Source organism: Myotis yumanensis, unplaced genomic scaffold, assembly GCF_028538775.1.
Source record: "Myotis yumanensis isolate MYYU_CA2020_CCGP unplaced genomic scaffold, mMyoYum1.0.hap1 SCAF_10, whole genome shotgun sequence".
Lineage (NCBI taxonomy): Eukaryota > Metazoa > Chordata > Mammalia > Chiroptera > Vespertilionidae > Myotis > Myotis yumanensis.
Window position 1 is genome coordinate 42,148,079 of NW_027223761.1, and position 24,400 is coordinate 42,172,478.

The window sequence follows — 24,400 nt, forward strand, 5'->3', positions numbered from 1 at the left end:
ACGACAACCTGATAGTACCATCCCCCTGCAGCAAATCCTTTGCCTCTGGGCAGTGTCCTCACCAGAGCTCTGAATAGAACATAGGTCATTAATTCTCACACTGCTAGGCTGGTAGCGCTCCTGCCAGCTTGGCAAGAAGGTGACCATCACCAATAGTGGCATCTTGCTCATCTGAAGGGCCCACAATCTACAGCTTCTGCTATCTAGGACAGAAGCAAGCAAAGGTGGCACTTGAGCAGCCAAACTAACTTCCCCATAAAAAAAAAAATATTTTATTTTCTATAAAATGACTGCGAGTCTCAGTTTACCATAAGTCTAAGTTCACAGCTCACAGCAAAGCAGATACAGCAATTAAAAATGAATGAACCAAAGAAGAGGCAAGAAAACTATAAGAAGAAATCACAACCATACATTTGGAATATAGGCACTGGGGTAAATAGCATAAGACGCCTCAAGACATGTTTGAATTATCCAAAGAAAGTTAACACTCTTGCCGAAGCCGGTTTGGCTCAGTGGATGGAGCGTCAGCCTGCGGACTGAGGGGTCCCAGGTTCGATTCCGGTCAAGGGCATGTACCTGGGTTGCGGGCACATCCCCAGTGGGGAGTGTGCAGGAGGCAGCTGATTGATGTTTCTCTCTCATCAATGTTTCTAGCTCTCTATCTCTCTCCCTTTCTCTCTGTAAAAAATCAATAAAATATATTTAAAAAAAAAAAAAAAAAGAAAGTTAACACTCTGCTGACAATAATCTGTGATAAGAAAGACTTACTTCAGCCCTGGCCAGTTTGGTTCAGTGGATAAGAGCATTGGCCTGAGGACTGAAGGGTTCCAGGTTCGATTCCAGTCAGGGGCACATACCTCGGTTGCAGGTTCCTCCCTAGCCTGGGCCCTGGTTGGGGCTTGTGCAGGAGGCAACCAATTGATGTGTTTCTCTCACAACAATATTTCTCTCTGTCTTTCCCTCTCTCTTCCCCTCTTTCTAAAAATCAATGGGAAAATATCCTCGGGTGAGGAGAAGGAAGGAAGGAAGGAAGAAAGGGAGGGAGGGAGGGAGGGAGGGGTAAATAAAGGCAATGCTTAAAAACAAAAATAAAATTAAAAAAAAGAAAGACTTAACTTCAAAAATGACCAAAATTTTAAAAGATGTAGTACTGAGGTTATAGTTCAAAATACCTGAAAACTTACTGATGTAAGGCTAAATAAATGAGGCCTTAATAGAGGATTCCTTCAGATTTCTACTAAGGTCCTTAAAGAATCAGCAGTGCTTTTACTAGTAAATGAGTCATAAAAATCTCAGGTTCTTGATGTCCAATACAACCAGGGATTCCTCTCTGATGCCTCAATGTCTATTATCTAATAGTCTAAGCCCTGAGCTGTCCACACAACTTTCTAGTTAGATGCTGAACTCTGAGGTTCTCTCATATATGATTAGACTAATTTAAGCACATATTTTGCTAACATTACTTTCACCTTCAAAGACAGTAGCTTGTGACTGATCCTGAAAACTCCCACTAGCAGGTTACTCTAACCACCAGAGGCCTGAGGCTGCAGCAAGAACATCTGAAGCCAAGGCAGGCAGAAACTATGCTGAAAAGGAGCAGCTCGCCACTGGCTCAGAGCAGGATGACAGCTTTTGTGTTATTTTAGAACAATTTGTGCTGATGAGCTTTTTGTTGTGGTAACATTTCTCTAAAAAGAACATTTTCTTCCTCCTCTCATTTTACAAAGCCATTCAGTAGAAAATGGAAAATGAAGGCAAATGACAAGGATATCCAGGAATTGGTGAAGCTTGGGCCATATCAACTTAACTGTTGTGCCATCGGTCTCCCAGTCCCATGGCCAGGCCCTTGGAGGGAGATCAGGACACCCCTAGGCCTCATTCATCACCAGAAATATGACTCTATTTCCAGCATAGAGAATATTGGATCCTGTGAGGACCAGTAACACTTCGAGATGTGACCAAAAGTTTAGATACTTTCATCATGGTTGTTGTCCTTGCTCAAGAACCTACAATTGCCAGGTTCAAGAAGCACACATAGCTCAGTCTAGTTGCCTGGGCCCGCTTTCTTTTCCAGATTTTTGTCCTGCAGTTTTCTACCACAGTCACTCTGTCTAACTAAACCTACCTCCACATCCTCTGCTCACACTCGTTCCCTATAACTCAGGCTGCCCCACCCTCTCCACTCTATCCAAAATCCACTTTTCCTCCAGGAAGTCTATTTTTCCCCCCTTACCAGTGGTTCTCAACCTTCTGGCCCTTTAAATACAGTTCCCATGTTGTGACCCAACCATAAAATTATTTTCGTTGCTACTTCATAACTGTAATGTTGCTACTGGTATGAATCATAATGTAAATATCTGATATGCAGGATGGTCTTAGGCGACCCCTGTGAAAGGGTCATTCGACCGCCAAAGGGGTCGCTACCCACAGGTTGAGAACCGCTGCCTTAGACATTACCTAGTTCAACCTAATACAAGGATCCCCTCTGCTGACCAATTAGTGGGGTGCTATATTCTACTTGCCCATCTTCAATGACAGGAAGTTAACTACCTACCTACCTAGTTACCTACCTACCAAAGAAGCCCTTTCCATGATGAGATAGTACTATTAGGCAATTCTTTATTCTAGAAGAATATGCCTATATTTTACTTTTCCTACATTGGTCCTGGCTCTGCCCTTAGAATAAGAGAAACAATTCAGCAGTACTTAACAGCATGAGCTTTGAAATCCGATCTGTGCTCATGTTCAGTATGCACTTGAACAAAATGCTTAACTTTTCCAAGGCTCCAGTCCTTAATAACAATATCAGCTTTATAAGGCTGATAAGAAAGTTAAAAGAATAACTATGGCTCTGGCTGGTTTGGATGTCGGCCCATGGACCAAAGGGTCCAGGGTTTGATTCCCAGTCAAGGGCATGTACCTTGGATGCAAGTTCAATCCCAGGCAAACAATTGATGTCTCTCTCAGGTTGATATTTCTCTCTCTCTTCCCCTCTCCTCCCCCCCTCCCATTTTCTCTCTTAAAAAAAAGAAGAAGAAGAAGAGCCCTGACCGGTTTGGCTTAGTGGATAGAGCGTCGGCCTGAAGACTGAAGGGTCCCAGGTTCGATTCCAGTCAAGGGCATGTACCTTGGTTGCAGGCACATCCCCAGTAGGAGGTGTGCAGGAGGCAGCTGATCGATGTTTCTCTCTCATCGATGTTTCTAACTCTCTATCCCTCTCCCTTCCTCTCTGTAGAAATCAATAAAAATATATTTTTCTTAAAAAAGAAGAAAAATCAATGGAAAAGATATCCTCGGGAGAGGGTTAAAATAAAAAATAACTATGCAAAAAGCTTAACACTGTGCCTCACATAGTATAAGAATTTAATAAATCATAGCTAGTGTTGTGGTTTTTATTGTTATCATCATTGTTATGTAAGTCTGATTCCTCCATTTCTTATGTATTTGAAAACAGAAATTGTATTACCCAAGTTTTTTTCTTTTCCAGGCTAAATTTTCTTCACTAGACTGTAAATTATGTGAGGACAGATGTGTCTGCCCCACTTACTGCCACATCCCCATGTCTAGAACTGTGGCTGGCGCATATATAATAGACACTTTTTAATATTGACATATATTGAATGGTCTCCATTTCATAGTTTCTGTGCTCTTCATCAGTCACTCACGCTTCTCTGTATAGGCTCTCACTGTTACAAATGCCTTTGATGAGGTGAGATCCAAAATTGAACTCAAAACTTGAAGGTGAGCTAAGCAGCAGAGAGAGGAGACTAAGAATTCCTCCCTCATGATATACACCATATCACTATTAAAGATTTGGCAAACTTGGCAGCTTCACCAAACTGCTGGTTCATGTTGAGCTTGAAATTAATTGAAACCTTTAAATCTTTTCACACATGATGACTTCGTTTTCTGGGCTCTCTGGAATTGGAACTGTAGTAATGCCAAAATGTGAAACAATAACATAGTTTTTTTCCATTTAGAGATTCTTCTCGCTTTTACTATCTGGACCACTCAACTGGCTCCCAGCAACTGCAGCCTGGAATTAAGAATGATCTTTTTAGGACCATTTGTTTCTTCTTCCCAAATAGAATATAAGCTCCTAGAGGGCAAGATCTGTCTTGCGTTCTCTCCCACTTGCCAACACAGGGCTGAGCACAGAGTAAGAACAGATTGATGCCCTCTGTCTACAGCAGGATTGCAAGAAGATTCAGGGGGACTATAAAGACCAACCTTGGGGCTTTCTCTCCCTCTCAAATAGCACAGCTCAGTCAGTGCTGTGCTTCTAGCTGGTAGGTGAGTGGGAGCCAGTCCAGGCAGAGATGCAGACATAAGGCCTGCACTCTGAACAGTTGGCTCCTGGAGGGCTGCTCTGCTGAGAATCACTTCCCCTGATAGGGATGAGTTTCTAGAGAACAAGCCACTAACAAAGCCATCTCTCCACAGGGAACAGTCTGTCTAGAGAGCTTTCAGGGACTGTTCACACAGGAAGAGAAGAGAGCCACAGAAGGGTGAGAGGGCTCACCTCATCACTTTCTTCCACATCCACATCACCATTGGCATCATCATCCATCAGCTTGTGGATGCTGCGGACTGCATCAAAGCTGAGCTTCTCATCCTCACTGTGACACAGGGGCTTGTCAATCCGGCAAAACTCTGTACAGGAAAAGCAAGAGATAACATTACTGGGGCTGCCACCCAACCTCCATTACTCACCTGTCTCTGTCCTTAGCTTCTAGCACCTGACTCCTCATGTAGCCACTTAATCAGCTATTTATACAGAGAGAAAAGTGCTTCATCTAGCTTTAACTGCCTCCCCAAGGATGTGCTGAGTTCCCCCATTTAAGGACAATGCTTTACCATCCTAATAGTTCTTTTGCAGGGAAGTCAAGCATGGACTAGGAATACACTAGGATCTAGGACAGTGATGGCGGCGAACCTTTTGAGCTCGGTGTGTCAGCATTTTGAAAAACCCTAACTTAACTCCGGTGCCGTGTCACATATAGAAATTTTTTGATATTTGCAACCAGAGTAAAACAAAGATTTATATTTTTGATATTTATTTCATATATTTAAATGCCATTTAACAAAGAAAAATCAATTAAAAAAATGAGTTCACATGTCACCTCTGACACCCATGTCATAGGTTCGCCATCACTGATCTAGGACATGAATAGGTAACTCAGAAAAAGAAAATAATATAAATGAGAGAAAATACAAATAGCCAGTGAACATAGAGAAAAGTTTAGCCTCACTAGTAATCAAAGAAATACATATTCAAATATTTTTATTCACTCAATAAACAAATGTAAATTAATACAATCTTTCTAGAAACAGGAAAACACCGATTCATTCCAATGCTAAAATAATATGTAGTTTCCTTTTTGTTCACTTTGTCACTACTGGGACATATAATGGCTAACTGGAAAACCCTTCACATCATAGGCCTTCCCACAGTTACATTCAGCAAGTATCTATCAGATATCTAACGTCCAAAGCTTATCTGATTTGAAAGTTTGGGAAGTCTGAGATGCAGCTTCCTCTGTCCACCATCACCCACAGTCAGTCCTGCAGAAGTAAAACCAGAACAACAGCCTAGGCCAGGGGTGGGCAAACTTTTTGACTCGAGGGCCACAATGGGTTCTTAAACTGGACCGGAGGGCCGGAACAAAAGCATGGATGGAGTGTTTGTGTGAACTAATATAAATTCAAAGTAAACATCATTACATAAAAGGGTATGGTCTTTTTTTTTTTTTTTAGTTTTATTCATTTCAAACGGGCCGGATCCAGCCCGTGGGCCGTAGTTTGCCCACGGCTGGCCTAGGCCACCCTAGTTCTTTTATGACACCTAATCATCTCTTACAAACCTGGAAAACACCTAGCCTGACCTACAGCATACAGCAGAAAGAATTTGGAAACTAGTCTTAGCTCCACAATGTGACTCTAGGGTGGTGACTTCCTTTCTCCAGGCCTCAAGTTCATTTTTTAAAGAAGACATATTTTAATTACAGTTTCTAGTATTTCTTTCAATTCCCAGATTCTAAAATTCCTTTTTCCTTTGACCCTGACCTTGATTACTACTTTCTAGGCAAAATATTCTTCTGACACCTCCAAAGAAGTTAGAAGAAAGACCCTAACTTCCCAGATAATAGAAGATGCTATCAAGAGAGAAAGCAAAGACAGGGTAAAGAAGCTACTGCTTCAAAGCCTTCTAGAAGGCACTGATCTAATACCTGAACACTCTAATCCATTTAATCATTTACTTGTCTGCTGGTCAGACAGTGACAAAACAGGCCCTCTCCCTATCACTTGCTAGTTGCTCAAATCCTTTTAAAATCATTGGTAGCACACCTGAACCACAATGACTTGACAGATTTCTGACCCAATCTTTCATTAGTCTGCATCCACATCCACACACAGGTTTATCCTAAGTAAAGCACAACTTTTTTTTTTAAATACAAAAACTTTTAAATGTCCCAGATGTGATTTAATAAAAATATATTGAATACTGAAGTTCATAGATGTTAACTGATATGTCCAAAGTCAAAGGCAACTGAAGAGCCACAGAAAGAACCCATCTACTGATTCCCAGGCCAGCACTTCACCTAATTGCCTTTATGCCAAATTGACCAGATAGCTTTAGGTTTCTTTCATCTTCTGGAAGCCACAAATGGTAATACTGGTGAGAAGTAGTATACTGAAGAAATGGCTTAATAAAAGAAAAAAGATAAATAGTATGCATACAAAATAGTATGCATACAAATAGTATGCATACAAAAAAGTAAGATAAATAGTATGCATAGAGTAGTATGCATACATGGAAAATAGTATCCATGTAACCATATGTTCTTCTACATTTGTCCTGCCAATTTGGAGTAAGGAGTAGAGGGTGGGAGGAAGGAGTAGTGGGTTAATGGGAAGAGTAGAATGTAGCCAAAGATTAAGGCATGGTTTTTCACTTTCTCACCAACAAGAGCTCTTGGCATGATTTTTTCATTTATGGATTCCTATCCTACCCTTCCAAAACAATTGCAATAAAGCAATAAGTAATGACTAGTTCATAGATAAAGTACACAGCACTAAGATTAGCACAACCAATATAACACTTTCACTCCCTTATTCCTGTTTCTGTATTACTGAAAGACACATATAATTGCCAATCAGAGTTTTTTGATCAGCATAGGATATGTCCATTTAAACAGCATTTATTGAGTGCTCTTCATATGTCAGTCTCTGTAATGGGGTATAAAGATATGAATTAGATCTCACCTTTGCTCTCCAGGAGCTAAATTATAAAAGTGAGGGAAATAGGCGATTAAAACACTATGTGCTAAGTGCCATAAAAGAATCAAGGTTACTCTAGAGGTCAGGAAACTTTTTCTGTAAAAGGCCAGTCAAAAAACAATTTAGGATTTAGGGGCCATATAGTTTCTGTTGCAACTACTTAGCTCTATCATTGAGCACTAAAGCAGCAATTGACAAAACAGAAGTAAATTAACTTAGCTGTGTTCCAACAAAACATTATTTACAAAAACAGGCTGTGGGCTAGATTTGACCCCTCGTTCATAGTTTGCTAACCCTTGTTCTATAAAATCATTGGTAGCACACCTGAACCACACTGACTTGACAGATTTCTGACCCAATCTTTCATTAGCCTGAATCCACATCCACACACAGGTTTATCCTAAGTAAAGCACACTTACTTTTTAATTAATATTTTTTAAACATATATTTTTATTGATTTCAGAGAGGAAGGAAGAGGGAGAGAGAGCTAGAAATATCAATGATGAGAGAGAATCATTGATTGGTTGCCTCCTGCACGCCCCCCACTGGGGATTGAGCCCGCAACCCAGGCATGTGCCCTTGACTGAAATCGAAACTGGGACCCTTCAGTCCACAAGCCGACGCTCTATCCACCGAGCCAAACCAGCTAGGGCATAAAGCACAACTTCTAATAGGTTTTTTAAAATAATGGAAATCGTTTACCAAGCTCAAGGGCCTGCATGTCTCCAGGGTAGGTACCTGGAGTCAGCCAGCCCCTTTCCCAAAAGCCTATATACAACAAGTCCAAGAAGTTTATACTTCAAACAACAGGCTCTGGTTTGTAACCTGATCAAACGGACAGGTGACCTTTACTGCTGGCATCATCTGGCATAGAGAAGGATTAAAGGGATTGAAGATAAGAGAGTATAAAATCTTGATATCCCATATGGCTGTAGAATCCTGTCCAGAAGAAAGCATGATTCAGCCAAAATTCACAAGTAACTCCAACCAAGGATTTCCTAGGCTGTCTCTCTTTCCTGAAACCTTTTCTATTTTCTTTTATACATTCCAATCTGGCAAGTTTCCCAGAGCCATCTGGAAATACCTTAGAAGATCCACCAATTTAACAACACATTATTATGGCAATGGAGCCCTAGACTTGGGAGTCAGAACACATATGTCAAAATCCCAGCTTCATCAGTTACAACCATATTATATTGGACAAGTTTTTTAAATTCTCTGAGCCTCCAATATCTCATTTGCAAAATGAGGATAATTATTTCTGTCCCATAAGGTTTTTTGTGAGAATTAAGACCACATTTGTTAAAACACCTAGCAGAAGGCCCTGCACAGTGTGGCTCAGTTGCTTGAGCATCGGTACCATGCATCAAAAGATTGCTGGTTCAATTCCCAGTCAAGACACCTGCCCAGGTTGCAGGCTCAATCCTCAATTCACGTTTCTCTCTCTCTCTCTTTCTCTCTCTCTCTCTCCCTCCCTCCCTCCTTCTCTCTCTAAAATCAACAAAAACATATTTTTTTTAAAAGCGATATTATTATTTAAAAAATAAAAACACCTAGCCCTAGCCAGTTTGGCTCAGTGGATAGAGGGTCGGCCCGTGGACCAGAAGGGTCCCGGGTTCAATTCCGGCCAAGGGCACAAACCTGGGTTGCAGGCTCCTCCCCGACCCTGGTCAGGGCTCATGCAGGAGGCAACCAATCAATGTGTTTCTCTCACACAGATATTTCTCTCAGTCTTTCCATCTCTCTTCCACTCTTTAAAAATCAATGGAAAAATGTCCTCGGGTGAGGATTAAAAAATAAAGAAATAAAGAAATACACCTAGCAGAGGGCTTGCATAAAGCTGACATTCAATACATTTGTAGTTTCCTTCTTTCCTCCAAGAGCAACAGATAAACAATTTCCATCTTCAGTCATTTTCCTTGTGAGATCATAAAGAATCAAATACAGGAAGCACAGTCCAATTAAATTGATCAGTCATATGTTCTAGTGAGATAGCAAGTAACTCTGACTCCCACAACATTTATATGTCTACCATGGGTAACATTTATCACAGTCTGTTGCAGTTGCCTATTTAATTTGTTTTCCCCATCAGACTATGATTTTTTTTAAGAGCTTCGGACCATGTCTCAAGTATTAAGCAAAAAACAGTTTTGATATATGCTCAGTAAATGTCTTTTGAATAAATAACTAAATACCAATTCTACAATTATATGTACGATTTTTTAGGCAAAAAAGAGAAGAATTCTAAGTAGAGAGAATAGCACAGAACCAGGTTTTGTAATTTTGCGGGTGGTTAAAATTTTTAAAACCCAAAACTCTTTGATATGTACCATATTAGAAATTAAAACACAAATTCTAATATTTAGCAATTAATTCATTTTAAAACAATAACTCTCCTATGTGTTAATATAAATACATTTTTTAAAATAATTGTTTTCTGGAAAGAAATCATGAGAAGGGTGGAACTGTTTTATATTTTTGCAAATCTCTTTAATGCCTGGCTTACTCGAAGACAGCTGCAGTCTTATTATATCTGTTTCCTCATTCAATGTGTTGTTTTGATTGAAGATCAAAACATAGATATGCAGTAAGAAGAGGCAAGAGTATTTTAATAACCTTTCATATAATTGTGGACATTCTTCCCTGATACTACACCAAAATTCGACAAGTAGATTTATTAAAGATTTGTTGCAGTGCAAAATCTGAAACTATATGGATGAACTTTTTGTACTCTATGACATTAAAATCCATTGGCCTATCTTGCACTTTTAACAGATCTTTTTATCCATGTGTGATTTTGTAACACAATGCACTGGTCATTTAGAAACTACTGATTCAAGCCTTGGCCAGGTGGCTCAGTTGGTTGGAGCATCATTCCTGTACACCAAAAAGAAAAAAGGCTGAGGGTTCAATTCCTAATGAGGGGACATACCTAGGATGCAGGGGCACATACTGGAGGCAGACAATCAATTCTTCTTTCTCTTTCACCCCCCTTTTCTCATTCTCTAAAATCTAAAAACATATCCTGGGGTGAGGGGAGGAGGGAACTACTGATTCAATGAGTTAGGCAGAGCTCATTTGACACATCCATTTATACATTATCAAAATAACCACAAATATTAATATCACCACTGATTTAATCTGAAACGCTTAAAATCTGGGGAAGCTGTCAAATTCACAGTGGCAAATTTTTTTTTAAATAAAAGCTGAAATTTTAGCATTGGCAACAAATATTACCAGTTATTTTCATTAAAGTAACAGACTCACTTCCTTCATTTTCAAGAAAATGTCTGCCAAATACATAAGTCTGAGTAATTACAGTTTTCTGTGTTATACTTTATTTTTGCTAATCCTCACCAAGGATATTTTTCCATTGATTTTTTTTTTTTTTTTTTTTAAGAGAGAGTAGAAGGGAGAGAAATATTGATGTGAGAGAGACACATTGAGTGGCTGCCTCCTGCACGAGCCCTTGACAGGGATCGAACCTGGAACCCTTCAATCCACAGGCCAACACTCTATCCACTGAAACAAACTGGCTAGGTATACTTTAAAGTAAAAATAGTATTCCCTGAAAAAAAAAAAGGAGTTAGTTCAGTTTGCAACTCAATCACACAAATGCTTTTCCTTGAAATAAACATCAAACTTCTACACACAGCAGAATATGCATAACTTCCTGTTTCATCACACAGAATACTAGACATATTCATAAGATACAATAAAATTAATAAATTTTTACTTCTTTATTAAAAACATTTTTAAAAACTGAGAGTACCGTGAAGATGAGGAATACAATAACTAGCGCAGTTTTGTGCCACTGCTTTGATTCCTGTTAAGGTGCCAGCAGTGTTACCTACTAATTGCTTTTGCACCGTCATTGCAAATGTACGCACAGTGAAAAAAGCAAATAGCATCTGAGCATATTATTAAAATGGCTTTGACTTTCTGGACGCTTGCAAAGTTCTTAGTGACTCCCATGGTTTGTAGACCACGTAATAACTGGCAGGCAAAACCACAAAGTCCTTTTCCTCATGTCCAAATCTCTTCTTTCTCCATGCAGAGTTAATCATTTACTGTTGGAAGGTCCAAAGTACTTTGTACATACTCTTATATTAATTCTCATGCCCACCCAGAAAACAGCAAGGACTAAGTTTGATTCACACTATGCCCCAGGACCTAGTATGGCACCACCAACATCTGCCCTGACAAGCATAAAATTGGTAAATACTGGCTGAATGAGTTGAATGAATGAATGCACAAAAGAAGGAATTAATAACCAAACATATCTCCCCAAAGTCAAGAGAATCCTTTTTTAAAATATATATATATATATATATATATATATTTTATTGATTTCAGAGAGGAAAGGAGAGGAAGAGACAGAAACATCAATGACGAGAGAGAATCATTGATTGGCTGCTTCCTGCACACCCCCTACTGGGGATCAAATTGCAACCCAGGCATGTGCCCTTGACCAGAGTCAAACCTGGGACCCTGCAGTAGGCTGACACTCTATCCACTGAGCCAAAGCAGCTAGGGCGGCAAAAGAATTCTTGAATACAACCCAATTCCCACCACTAATATCCACCATCCACCTAATAATGCCTCTTCTCTCCCAGTCACTTTCATTTCCTATCACTAAATAGTAACTAATCACCCAGAGAATACATATCTGTAGGCATGCAAAGCAAAGCAGAGCCACTGCAGTTGAGCCTGACAATTGATTGTCTGATGTGTGAGACATAAGCCCAAAGGGAAAGAAGTGAGAGAAACAGCAGTCAGGGAAGACAGTACAGATTAGGGTAGAGAAGGGCACTGGTCAGACTATTCCTTAGTGCTTGAATGGAACCTGGGGAATCTGGAAATTGCTAAATTTTACCAACAGGGGCCTCATCTGTGAGAATAATTTCTCCCTTTTCACCACCTCACCCCCCAGCCAGCCCAGGCAAGCTCTGCAGTGACTATTAATGGGATCAGAATCCCCCCCTTACCCTGGGAAAGGTCAGCAGGAATGCTAGATATAGACAGTGCTAGTGCACATCAGCTGAAACTCTGTCCAAGTCATCTTACTTAAAGCCCTTCAGAAGCTTCTCATTCTTAAGATAAAGTTCAATTACAATTTTGAAAAGTGTTATATATGAAAATGGTAGAGTGCCTGCAAGGCCCAGCATGATTGGCCACCTGTCGCCTTTGGTGTCATGTCCAGCAACTCCTTCAGTTTCCAGTTATTTCCTTTCCTCCTTTGCACACAAGCACAGTGGTTCTCAACTCTGGCTGCATATTACACTCACCCAAGGAGCTCTTAAGTTGCTGATGCCCAGACCCAATCCCAGATCAATTCAATCAGTATCTCTATAAATGGGACCCAGGTATGGGTTTGGTTTGGGTAAGGGGTGTGTTTTCTTGTTCTTTCTTTGAGACATAACATAAATACAGTAAAGTGTACACATACTAGTAAACATATGGATCATATGTATATATCCATGTAACCACCATCAAAATCAAGATGTAAAACATCCCAACACTCCAGGAAGACTCCCTCCCTCTTGCCCCTTTTGAATCAAGACAACCATGACCGCTACCCACCCCCTCTCCTGACAATGGTAAACACTATTCTGAGTTTTATCATCATAGACAAGTTATGCCTATTCTTGACATTTTTCAAGACATAGTTGAAGCAATAAAATGCCCCCATTTTAAGTGAACAGTTCAATGTGTTTGACAAACATATGCACCTATATAACCATCACCCCAATCAAAATATAGAACATTTTCATCACTCTAAATTGTTCCCACTTAATCCTTCACTGTCAACCATCATCCTGTTCCCCACAAAAATCACTGATCTGATTTCTATAATTATATATTAGTTTTGTATGTTCTAGAACTTCAAATAAGTGTAATCATCAGTATGTTCTCTTTTCTGTCTGGCTTCTTTTGCTCAGCATGATTTGAGATTCTACCATGTTGTTTACTATCAATAGTTTCTTCCTTTTTATCACTGAGTAGTATTCCATTGATTAGATGTACCACTGTTTGTCCATTCATCAGTTTTTAGCTACCTATACATATAAAAGCCTGTGACTGTCCAACCGTCTGACCGGTAGCTATGACATGCAATGACCACCAGAGGGGCAGGTGCTCTGACCGGTAGCTATGATGTGCACTGACCACCAGGGGGCAGAGGCTCAACGCAGGAACTGCTGAGCTGCAGTGACTTGGCAGTGGCGGTTCTTGGGTGACGCACCCAAAACCAAAGAGGAGGGAGCACAATTCCGGGGTGTGTCACCTGAGAACCACCCTCTTGCAATCTGGTACCCCTCAGGGGATGTCAGAGAACCAGTTTCGGCCCTATCCCCACAGGCCAGGCTGAGGGACCCCACCAGTGCACGAATCTGTGCACCAGGCCTCTAGTTACAAATAAAGTGAATAACTTTTTAAAGTGAAAATGAGTTCTCATTTTTATCTTGAATTCCACTTGGAGTGGACTGCTAGGTTATATAATAGGGGTATGTTTAACTTTTATTTTTTTAATTGATTTCAGAGAGGAAGGGAGAGGGAGAAATAGATAGAAACATCAATGATGAGAACCACTGATTGGCTGCCCCCTGCACACCCTACACTGGGGATTGAGCCCGCAACAGGCACATGCCCTTGGCCGAAATCGAACCCAGGATCCTTCAATCCGCAGGCTGACGCTCTATCCACTGAGCCAAACCAGCTAGGGCTGAATAACTTTTTAAATAATGACATTCTGTTTTCCAAAATAGTTGTATCATTTTATAATCCCAACAGTAACCACCAGTTTGAAGCACCAGTCCTGTTGCTGCATATACTGTCTTTTACTTGGTGACACTAATGTGTAGCCAAGGTTAAGAATCACCTAGAATTCCTTTTATGTGAAAGGCTCTTCATTCCTTTTTGACCTGCAAACTCTTACTTGATGCTGCTGGTTTCAGTTTAAATGCTTTTTCTTCAAAGACTCTTCCTTGACTCATCTCTCACAAACTGGTTTAGGTCCACATTGTACATTCTCCAAAGCATCTATATTTTTCATCGATAACACTTCGCTATTGTAATTATTTGTGTGATAATTCACTTAATGTCTGTTTTCTCCACTAAACTGTAAGGTTCATAGCGGCAGGAATCATGGCTGTCTTCCTTATGGTTGAATTCTGGCTTCTAGCCAATACCTAATACCTAGCAAAGTCCCTGGCATACCCACTGATCTTCAATAAACATTTGTTGAATGAACAAATGAATGCCCAGATGAACTTGTTGCATGAAGGGACAAATTCAAACAGTGATGAACAATACTTTTTGCCATCAAAAAGTACTAGAATGAGCACAACATATGAATTACAAAGATACAAAGTAGAATATGTTAAGAGGCAAGAAACCAGAGGTAATCCAGTTTGAACAAGTAGAAGACAGTGGGGGCAGAGGGAGAGCAACCCAAGCAAAACAGGCCCAAGAGCAAGAAGCACAGTATTTCATATAGTTTGATTTATTAAAGGACCCAAAGTCAAAGGGTTCTTTTTACCAATCTTGCAAAAGCTCTGAACATAGAGTGGGAGTAATGGATGTTGGGATTCCTCATTATATTAAAACTCTAAATGGCAGAGTTGAAGGGGCTTTGAAGGGTCACTGCTCAATTTACAACTAGAGAAGGACTGGAAGGCCATGAAATGGGATTGTTTTGCTCTAGGTTGGCCAACAAAACAATGGCAGAACCAGATTCAAAGCCACACAACTTCCTATACCATGTCCTGAGCAAGGCTATAGTTGGGGAGATCCAGATGAGTCTGTGCAAAAGGGTTCTCTAGAACTACTAATTCTTACTCTCCAAGGCCAACAAATATGGGAAGGTTCCATCAGTAACTTTTAGTCTATTAAGGGCAAACACAGAAGTTCTAATTGGGCTTCTGCCATTCCCCAAGCAGGATAAAACAAAACTTTCTGGTTTTAACTCCTTCAGTGTCCCACACTAGCCAAAGGCAAGCCCTTCCTCGTTAGGACTTAGAAACAGTTTTAAAAGGCACTAGGGAAGAAATACTGAGTCTCTGGTATATTCTGCTAGGAGGAGCAAAAGGAGCAAAGGAATATGCTTTTTAAAAAAAATTCTTCATTCTTTAAAGTATTACATAAGTCTCCTTTTTCCCCCATTCACCACTCCCCGGCTGCCCCCACCCCCTAGCACATGCTCTCAAACCCCCACCCCTCCCCGCCGTCTGTGTCCATTGGTTATGCTCATATGCATGCATACAAGTCCTTTGGTTGATCTCTTACCTTCTGTTTCAGCATATGAAACCTAATCATCTGCTAGAAAAGATGAAGAAATCATCAGTCCTACCGGGGGAAGAGGAGGTTTTAACCTCAACCATCCCTGTTGTGTCCCATTTTTACTTTTTTGCTCCTCTCAGTATTCTTTTCTTTAAACTTTGATCTCACAAGAAGCCTCCTTCCAGAAGAAAATGGCTAATCCCTCAAGTTAGTCTCCACTAAGCAGGCCATGACCTCAATATTTCAGGCTTTTGGTGCAAGAGCCTTCTAGCTCTTCTGACCCCCCCCCCCCCCCCCATGTCTCCTCTTGAGTCTCCTGAAGGGCTGTGAATTCTTGTCCATCTGCTTAACAGCCCATTTGCCTGCCCTTTTATTACTATTACCTTTCTGATAGACTGAAAAGTGTCTGACTTCCAGTTCAGTGCTCACATGCTGTTATGTCACACTCATTTATAACTTTCTATCAGCTATTTGCTGAACACTGAACCAGCTATGGCTGAATTAGCCAAAGACACTGGGAGTACAAAGAAAAGTAAGACATACTTCTCTGGCCTCCACCCAACTTCCTCCCTACCCCTAACACCCAACATTTAAAATACATGCTGAACTGCAGAAGTGGTGGATGTGGATCTTTGACTTCTAACTTTCCTATATCTTGATTACTCCTGAGGATTAATTTTCTTATTTGAAAAATCAGTAAAGGCCTGTAAATACAGCAAAGCCCTATTAAAATATTAGTCATTCATTTTTCATTTCTCTATTCTTTGCTTTCCCTGGGAGTCTTATCTTCCCAACTACATCAAGAGGAGGCTGATTTTTCTGGTGTTGTGCTGTGTCTAGCCCAGTGCTGGGCAACACAATATCAGGTCAAAGGACAACTGAAAGCTGCATAAAGATTTTGAAGATACGCTTTCTTAGCCTTGGGGTCCCATACACCACACGTCTTTATAGTCTAAAGCTATTTGTGCCAAGAACTGTAACAGCCCCAGAGAAATTAAATCAACACATACTTGTTCAAAAGCTACCCTAAATTCTCTGACCTGGCGTCTAACCCAAACATTCTTGTGTTCTGGCCAGCACTTGTCAGGGATTGAGATGGCCAAAAAATAATTACAGACAACTCAAAACTTTTCTGCTGGGAAAAGTTTCCTAAAAGTGGTGGGGTGGGCACCCATGCCCTTGCCTAGATAGAGACTTTGCACCCATTAGTGGGCCCTCTAGAATTACACCCTTCTAGAGGCGCTGGCTCCCAACAATCAGTCCTGATCACAGCAGCCCTAAGAGCACAGTGATAAATGCCTTGAAGATATAAACACTGAGGAGCCAGGCACACCACTGCCTGGGGTAAAAACAATGTGGATTCCAGTTTCTATAGCAACAAGAGGTCATCTTCAAGTCTCCCAGGCCCATTGCTGGCTAGCTGACCAGAGAACACATTCTTGGGCTCCAAAGGAGACCAGAACTAGAAGAGAGCTTCTCATCATCTTTCTGTCCCACATAAGCCTCCATTCAAACAATACAACGAAGATAACTGATCCCCCTTCTTCTTAAGAGAAGATAATCAAGAACATCTACTGGGAAACCTTGCAGTAGGGATGAGCATTCCAAGAACTAGGTGGGCAGCCCTTCCTTACCTAATTCAGTTCTCAGCTATGGTAGCAGAGTGTCTCCCCTGAAATGGGGACTATCAAGAATGAAGTGTGCCTGGCCTCCTTACAGCCCAACCTCCCAACCCTGCTCGCTCATCTGCACAAGCCTGATGTGATTTCTGAGGAAAGGCCTCTATGTCAAAGTATATTTCAGCTCACAGAGAACTAAGTTCAAGTATCAATACATTTATCTTACCAGGGTTTACTATAACTGATTTCCTCCCTGATCTCCCTGTCCCTGCTCTAGTTTCTCTCAAACTCATCCTCAACCAAAACAGTTGGTATAGCCCTAACCGGTTTGGCTCAGTGGAGAGCGTGTCAGCCTGTGGACTCAAGGGTCCCAAGTTCGATTCCGGTCAAGGGCATGTACCTTGGTTGCAGGCACATCCCCAGTAGGGGGTGTGCAGGAGGCAGCTGATCGATGTTTCTAACTCTCTATCCCTCTCCCTACCTCTCTGCAAAAAATCAATAAAATATATTTTAAAAAAACAAACAAACAAAAAACAGTTGGTATAATTTTTCTAAAATTCAAATCTGAGTAGACCAATCTCCTGAATAAAATCCTTCACAGGTTCACACAAAAACCTGTACATAAATGTTTACAGATGCTTTATGTGTAATTGCCAAAAACTGGAATCAGTCCATATGTCTATTCAACAGGTGAATGGTTATTTAAACTCTGGTACTTATGTACAATGAAATACTACTCAACAACAAAATGGAGCCAAGTAATGATACACATAACTACATGAATGAACTTCCAGGGAATTATGCTGAGAAAAAAAAAGTCAATCCCAAAAAATTACATATTCTATGATTCCATTTATATAACATATTTTTGAAAGAATAAAATTTTAGAAATGTTAGGGACAGGAAAGTGGGCAGGAGGAAAGGCTATGGTTATAAAAGGGCAAGGATCTTTGTGCATTAGAAAAGAACTTACACACATACATATACACACATGAGTACAGTAAAACTGAGAAAATCTGAACAAGATTGGTGGATTTTCTTTCAATGTCAGTATTCTGGTTGTGACAGTCTGCTACAGGTTTTCAAAATGTTACTGTGAAGGAAACTTTGCACAATTTCCCTGTGATTTCTCTGTATTATTTCTTAAAACTCCATGTAAATCTACAATTATCTCAACAACAATTTTTTAAATCTTTATTGTTGAAAGTATTACATATGTCCTTTTTTAACAAAAATTTTAACTTAAAAAAACTCTTTGCAGGGCTCTCAAATTCCTATAACAGTAATTCCTAACATTTTTCAATGAGGAATTCAAAATAGCTCCACATAATAATAGTTGTATTTTTAGTATCCACTGATTTAAAAATGTTTGATTGAACCAAACCGGAGTAGCTCAGTTGGTTGAGCATCGTCCCATGCACCGAAAGGTTGCCAGTTCGATTCTAGGTCAGGGCACAAACCTGGGTTTCAGGTTTGATCCCTAGTCAGGGAGCGTAGGAAAGGCAACTGATCGATAGTTCTCTCACATCTCTTTCTCTCTCTCTCTCTCTCTCTCTCAGCATGTCCTTGGGTGAGGATTAAAAAAAAAAAAGAAAATATTGATTGAGAAAATAATATGGATTCATGAAACACCTTTCAAGGATCCCCCGCCTCTCCCCCTCCCCCCACCTTTCAGGGCTTCTCATCCCTAAGATTGGGAACCATTGGCCTATATAAAGAATATCATGTAGCAAAGCATACAAAGCTTTCAAGAGTAGTCCCTACCAAGTTCTCTAGTCTTACTCTATGTCACTCACTCAACTTCTTTCAATTCCATAAATAGCAAGGCTCACTTTGTGGCTTTGTACATAATGCTCCCACTGACTGCAGTATCCTTGCCCCATTCTAAATCTAATTCCTACTCAAGTTTCAAGATTCTACTTAGGCTTTTTCTAATTCCTCCAGCAAGTCTTCTCTACACTGACTCCTAGGATTAGAGTTAGATTAGAAGCCCTTCTTCTGTGCTCTCATAGTCCTTAAGATTCTATCACAACTTAGACCAATTATTTAACCTCTCTATGCCTCTGTTTCATTTTCTTTAAAATAAGGAGAAAATAGTACCTACCTCATAAGACTTATAAGAATGAAATATGTTTTTAAAAAATAATGAAATTAGTTAATACATATAAAGTATTTCTAATGGAGCACTACACACAATAAGTGTTCAATTACTATCAAGTTGTTTCTGTTGTAACTGTCTGTTTAACCGCTACATTGAAAAACCCAGCAGGAACTTATATTTGTATCCATCTCTAGTATGGCATATAGGTGCTTGGTAAAAGAATTAAGGAATCTATGGTTGAGGTAGGGAGGTAGAACTGAAGTCAATGGTAGAACTGGGGATCTAGAGAATTGGGAATTACTGCTAATAGCAAAAGGTAAGTATAGACAAGAGCCAGGAATAAGGTCACCATCTTAAGCACAGAAAGACTCTATTACAGACTACTGAGAACTTAGGTGAACAAACTCAGGTGAGAACTACTAAATTATACATATCTTCTAAACTGGCTGTACTCAATTATTATGTAGGGCTCCTTTGATTTGTCATTGTAACATTAATATTGAGCTGAAAAAGTTATTTAACCTTCGGGAGGCACTGTTTCTTCATATGTAAAATTGTGGCATAATAGTTTTCTAAGTATCTAAGATTACAAAAGCAAACTAGCCCATTGATTAAAGTAAAACCAGTTTTTTTCTGAATAAATGTTATATTTTCCCCTTATCTTAATTTTTTTGTCTTAAAATTTTAAGAAGAAAAGGGATAAGTCTCTTGGACAATAACTGCCTAGATGAAGAGAGAGATGTATGTGAAACTGACTTATACAAAGCACCAGAGTTGATAAAGGGTAGATGATTACCTAGAATTACTCTTCCTCCAGCTCCTCATGTTTAAGACTTACTGACCCTTCAAGGCCCAGGGAACCTTTCCACCAGGAAACCTTCATTAACCACTCCAGGCCCCATGAGTCTTCCCCTTGGAGGTCAGAGCACTGAGCACAGTCTAGTCCAGTGATGGCGAACCTTTTGAGCTCGGCGTGTCAGCATTTTGAAAACCCTAACTTAACTCTGGTGCCGTGTCACATATAGAAATTTTTTGATATTTGCAACCATAGTAAAACAAAGATTTATATTTTTGATATTTATTTTATATATTTAAATGCCATTTAACAAAGAAAAATCAACCAAAAAAATGAGTTCGAGTGTCACCTCTGACACGCGTGTCATAGGTTCATCATCACTGGAAACAACACCTCATAAGTTTTCTTCTAACCATAATTGAATTCCGTCTCCAGCTGGCCTGTTAGCTCCACTGGAGTGGGACTTGAGTATCCTCCTGCTATCGCAACAAGAATAGAAGTAAGTACATTATAACTGTCTAAGTAAGAAAGGCGGGATAAATATGTTAGAAACTATGCTGGGACTTCTACATCTGTTGTCTCTTTTATGACTTTGTATAGTCAGTACTTTCATTATCCCTAATTTGGAAGGAGGAAACTAAGGTCTAGATACACTGACTTGCTGAAATCACACATATGGTGAATGCAGGGCTGGAACTGGGATATTGACTGTCTCCAGAGTCTTGATAAGAATAACTGCATACTGGTGTCCACCTGATTTGTTGAGCAATTCAATCATACCAACTCTCCACCTCAACTCCTCTCTGCTGCCAATCTGGACCTGGGGTAGCTGTTCGGCTTCCTTTCTTCCTTTTATTTTTCCCCATATAGGAAATGCAAAGGGAACACCGCTGGATCCCCTCCCAGGGTGGAATATGCCAAAGAAACAGGCTAAACAGAGAATCCTTTTATTTTTTTTGGGGGGGGGGGGGGGAATAAAAGGGATGTAAATATTCATATCCTGTAATATCAGAGCCAGAAAGACTCACTAGTTAAACTCTCTGGTTTTACAGATGACGACACTGAACTCTGAGAGGGGAATCACTTGCCTAAGGTCACAGAGCTGAATAGAATCTGAAAACCTGTTTCCCAATTCCCAAATTGAGGCTCATTTTGGTGTATCCTACACCAAGCAATGGAGAGAGAACTGAAGTACGACCAGTCAGGCCTGTCACTAAGTGAAAAACCCAAATGCTGTAAACACAGGAAATGGGCTGGGATAAGGTTCAGAGGGAGCAGCAACCTTTGCCAAGTTAGAAGTGTTCAAGGGTTTCCTGTCCACAGCTATTAACCGTTGCAGAAATGCTCCAGAAAGCAATACAAAACGGAGGGGGAAAAATGAGGAGAAAATATTCAGGCCTAGAAGAGACTTTATAAATTAATCAGTACAATCTCTTAGGCGTTACAGATGAGGAAGCTAAGTACCTCCCAAAAAAATGACTTGTCTAAACTCAGAATTTAGGGACCCTTAGAAACCACTTACTTGGTCAAATCCTTTAATTTAATGCTGGGAAGCCTGACACCCAGAAGGGAAAGAGACTTACTAGTACACAAGGTCACACAGCTAGACAGTGGCAGAGCCAGCACTGAAATTCAGTTTTTCTACCTTACAGGCCAGTGTGCTTCTCACTGGTTAAAATCAACTAGATAAAGTGATTTACCTCCAATGATGTGGGGGCTATTTTGGCCTTGGAAAAAGTACAACAGGTTAGGAAACTGAAAAAAAAGCAGGATGTACTAACAGCTAACAAAGAATGACAAGGTCCAAACAGAGCAAGCTTAAAGGAGCCAAAACAAAAGTGCTCTGGCTGATTAAGACACTTTGTAAAACTAAGAGTCAGAAGAAAAAAAAAAACCTGGCTATTCTAGGAACTTAGAATCGAGAAAGAACAAGCAGGGCAGGCAGAATGAAAAGGCTGGAAACACTAAGGGAAATCCCAAGGTACTACTTCCTTGTTCTGTCCTAAACCAAATATCCAGAAAACATCACCTCAGAAGCAACTCAGTGTTCAGCAGGCTACTAGGGGGGTACTATAGGAAGTAGCAGATTTCTGGGCCCCACATACACACAGCTGGCAAGTATGGAGGGGAACCACATTTACACAATACCTAAAATTTAATATATATTCAACTCTCACATCAGCCCTGCAAGAAGAAGATTATGATTTCTATTAACATATACAGAAACTGGGGCTTAGAAAAGACAAGTTTCTTGGGCACAGTCAAAAAGTTAGTATCTGTATATGGCAGATTTAGTAGTCAAACTTAAATTTCATTTAAGAAATTCTTAACCCACAACCAACATCATACGCAATGGGCAAAAACTATAAGAATTTCCTTTTAAGATCGGGAACAAGAGAAGGATGGCCGCGTTCACCACTCTTATTCAACATAGTACTGGGAGTCCTAACCACAGCAATCAGACAAGAAGAAAAAAATAAAAGGCATCCAAATTTAAAAGGAAGACTGTCATTACTTGCAGATGACATGATACTATATATCGAGAACCCTAAATATTCTACACAAAAAATACTAGAACTGATAAATTAATTCAGTAAAGTAGCAGGATACAAAATAAATACCCAGAAATCAGTTGCATTTTTATACACCAATAATGAACTATTAGAAAGGGAGACTAAGAAAACAATCCCATTTACAATTGCATCAAAAAAATACCTAAAAATAAATTTAACCAAGTATGTAAAAGACTTGTACTCAGAAAATTATAAGATACTGAAGAAAGATACTAAAGAAGATACAAATAACTGGAAGCATATACCATGTTCATGTGTAAGAAGAATTAACATCATTAAAATGTCCATACTATCCAAAGCAATCTATAGATTCAATGCAATTCCTATCAAGATACCAATGGTATAGTTCACAGAATTAGAACAAATATTCCAAAAATGTATATGGAACCACAAAAGACCCTGAATACCCACAGCAATCTTGAGAAAGAACAAAGTTAGAAGAATCACATTACCTGATATCAAAATATATTACAAGACCATAGTAATCAAAACAGCATGGTACTACCCTGGCCAGTTTGGCTCAGTGGATAGAGTGTTGGCCTGCAGACTGAAGGGTCCCGGGTTCAGTTCTGGTTGGGGGCACATGCCCAGGATGTGGGCTCGATCCCCAGTGTAGGGTGTGCAGGAGGTAGCCGGTCGATGGTTCTCTCTTATCATTGATGTTTCTGTCTCGCTCTCTCTCTTCTCCCTTCCTCTCTGAAATCAATAAAAATATTTTTTAAAAAACTAAATGTCAACTGTAAATGGAAATTTAAAAAGAAAAACAGTATGGTACTGGGATAAAAACAGATATATAGATGAATGGAACAGAATAGAGATCCGAGAAATAAACCCATACCTTTAAAGTCAGTTAATATTTGACAAAGGAGGCAAAATCATACAATGGAGTAAAGACAGTTTCTTCAATAAAAGGAATTGGAAAAACTGAACAGATATGTGCCAAAAAAATGAAACTAGACCATCTTCTTACACCATACACAAAAATAAACTTTAAAATCTTAGAAGAAAACATAGATAGTAAAATTTTGGACATTTATTATAGCAATATTTTTTGTAATATTATCTCCTCGGGCAAGGGAAACAAAAGAAAAAATAAATAAATGGGACTACATCAAACTAAAAACCTTTTGCACAGCAAAAGAAACCATCAACAAAATGAAAAGACAACCCACTGAATGGGTGAACACATCTACCAATGATACTTCTGATAAGGAGTTGATATCCAAAATTTAGAAACACACACACACACACACACACAATTTAAAAATGGGTAAAGGACCTGAATAGATACTTCTCCAAAGATGGCCACTAGACACATGAAAAACTGCCCAACGTCACTAATCATCAGAGAAATGCAAATTAAAACCACAATGAGATATCACTTCACACCTGTCAGAATGGCTATCATCAATAGATTAATAACCAACAAGTGTTGGTAAGGATGTGGTAGGAATGCAGATCGGTGCAGCAAAAGTGGAAAGCAGTATAGAGTTACCTCAAAAAATTAAAAATGGAACTACCTTGTGATCCAGCAATTCCACTTCTGGGAATATATCCAAAGAAACCCAAAATACTAATTCGAAAGAATATATGCATCCCTATGTTCACTGCAGCATTATTTACAATAGCCAAGATTTGGAAGTGGCCCAAGTACCCATCAGTAGATGAGTGGATAAAAAAGTTGTGGTACATTTACACAATAGAATAGTACTTGGATGTAAAAAAAAAAAAGGAAATCTCACCCTTTTTG

General features: G+C 39.7%; 1 protein-coding gene across 12 annotated transcripts in view; it reads right to left on the reverse strand.

Moving 5' to 3' along the window:
• The window catches only part of STIM1 (stromal interaction molecule 1), a 187,251-nt gene that overhangs the window by 71,465 nt on the left and 91,386 nt on the right, over window positions 1-24,400 (reverse strand). For all 12 annotated transcript variants that reach the window (XR_011472844.1, XR_011472845.1, XR_011472846.1 and 9 more), the window contains exon 2: window positions 4,523-4,653. Coding sequence is in view for 9 of the 12 variants with exons in the window: in XM_070425482.1 (XP_070281583.1) it covers window positions 4,523-4,653 (131 nt within the window). In the remaining 3 variants the exon portion in view is untranslated. The remainder of the gene's footprint in view (window positions 1-4,522; window positions 4,654-24,400) is intronic.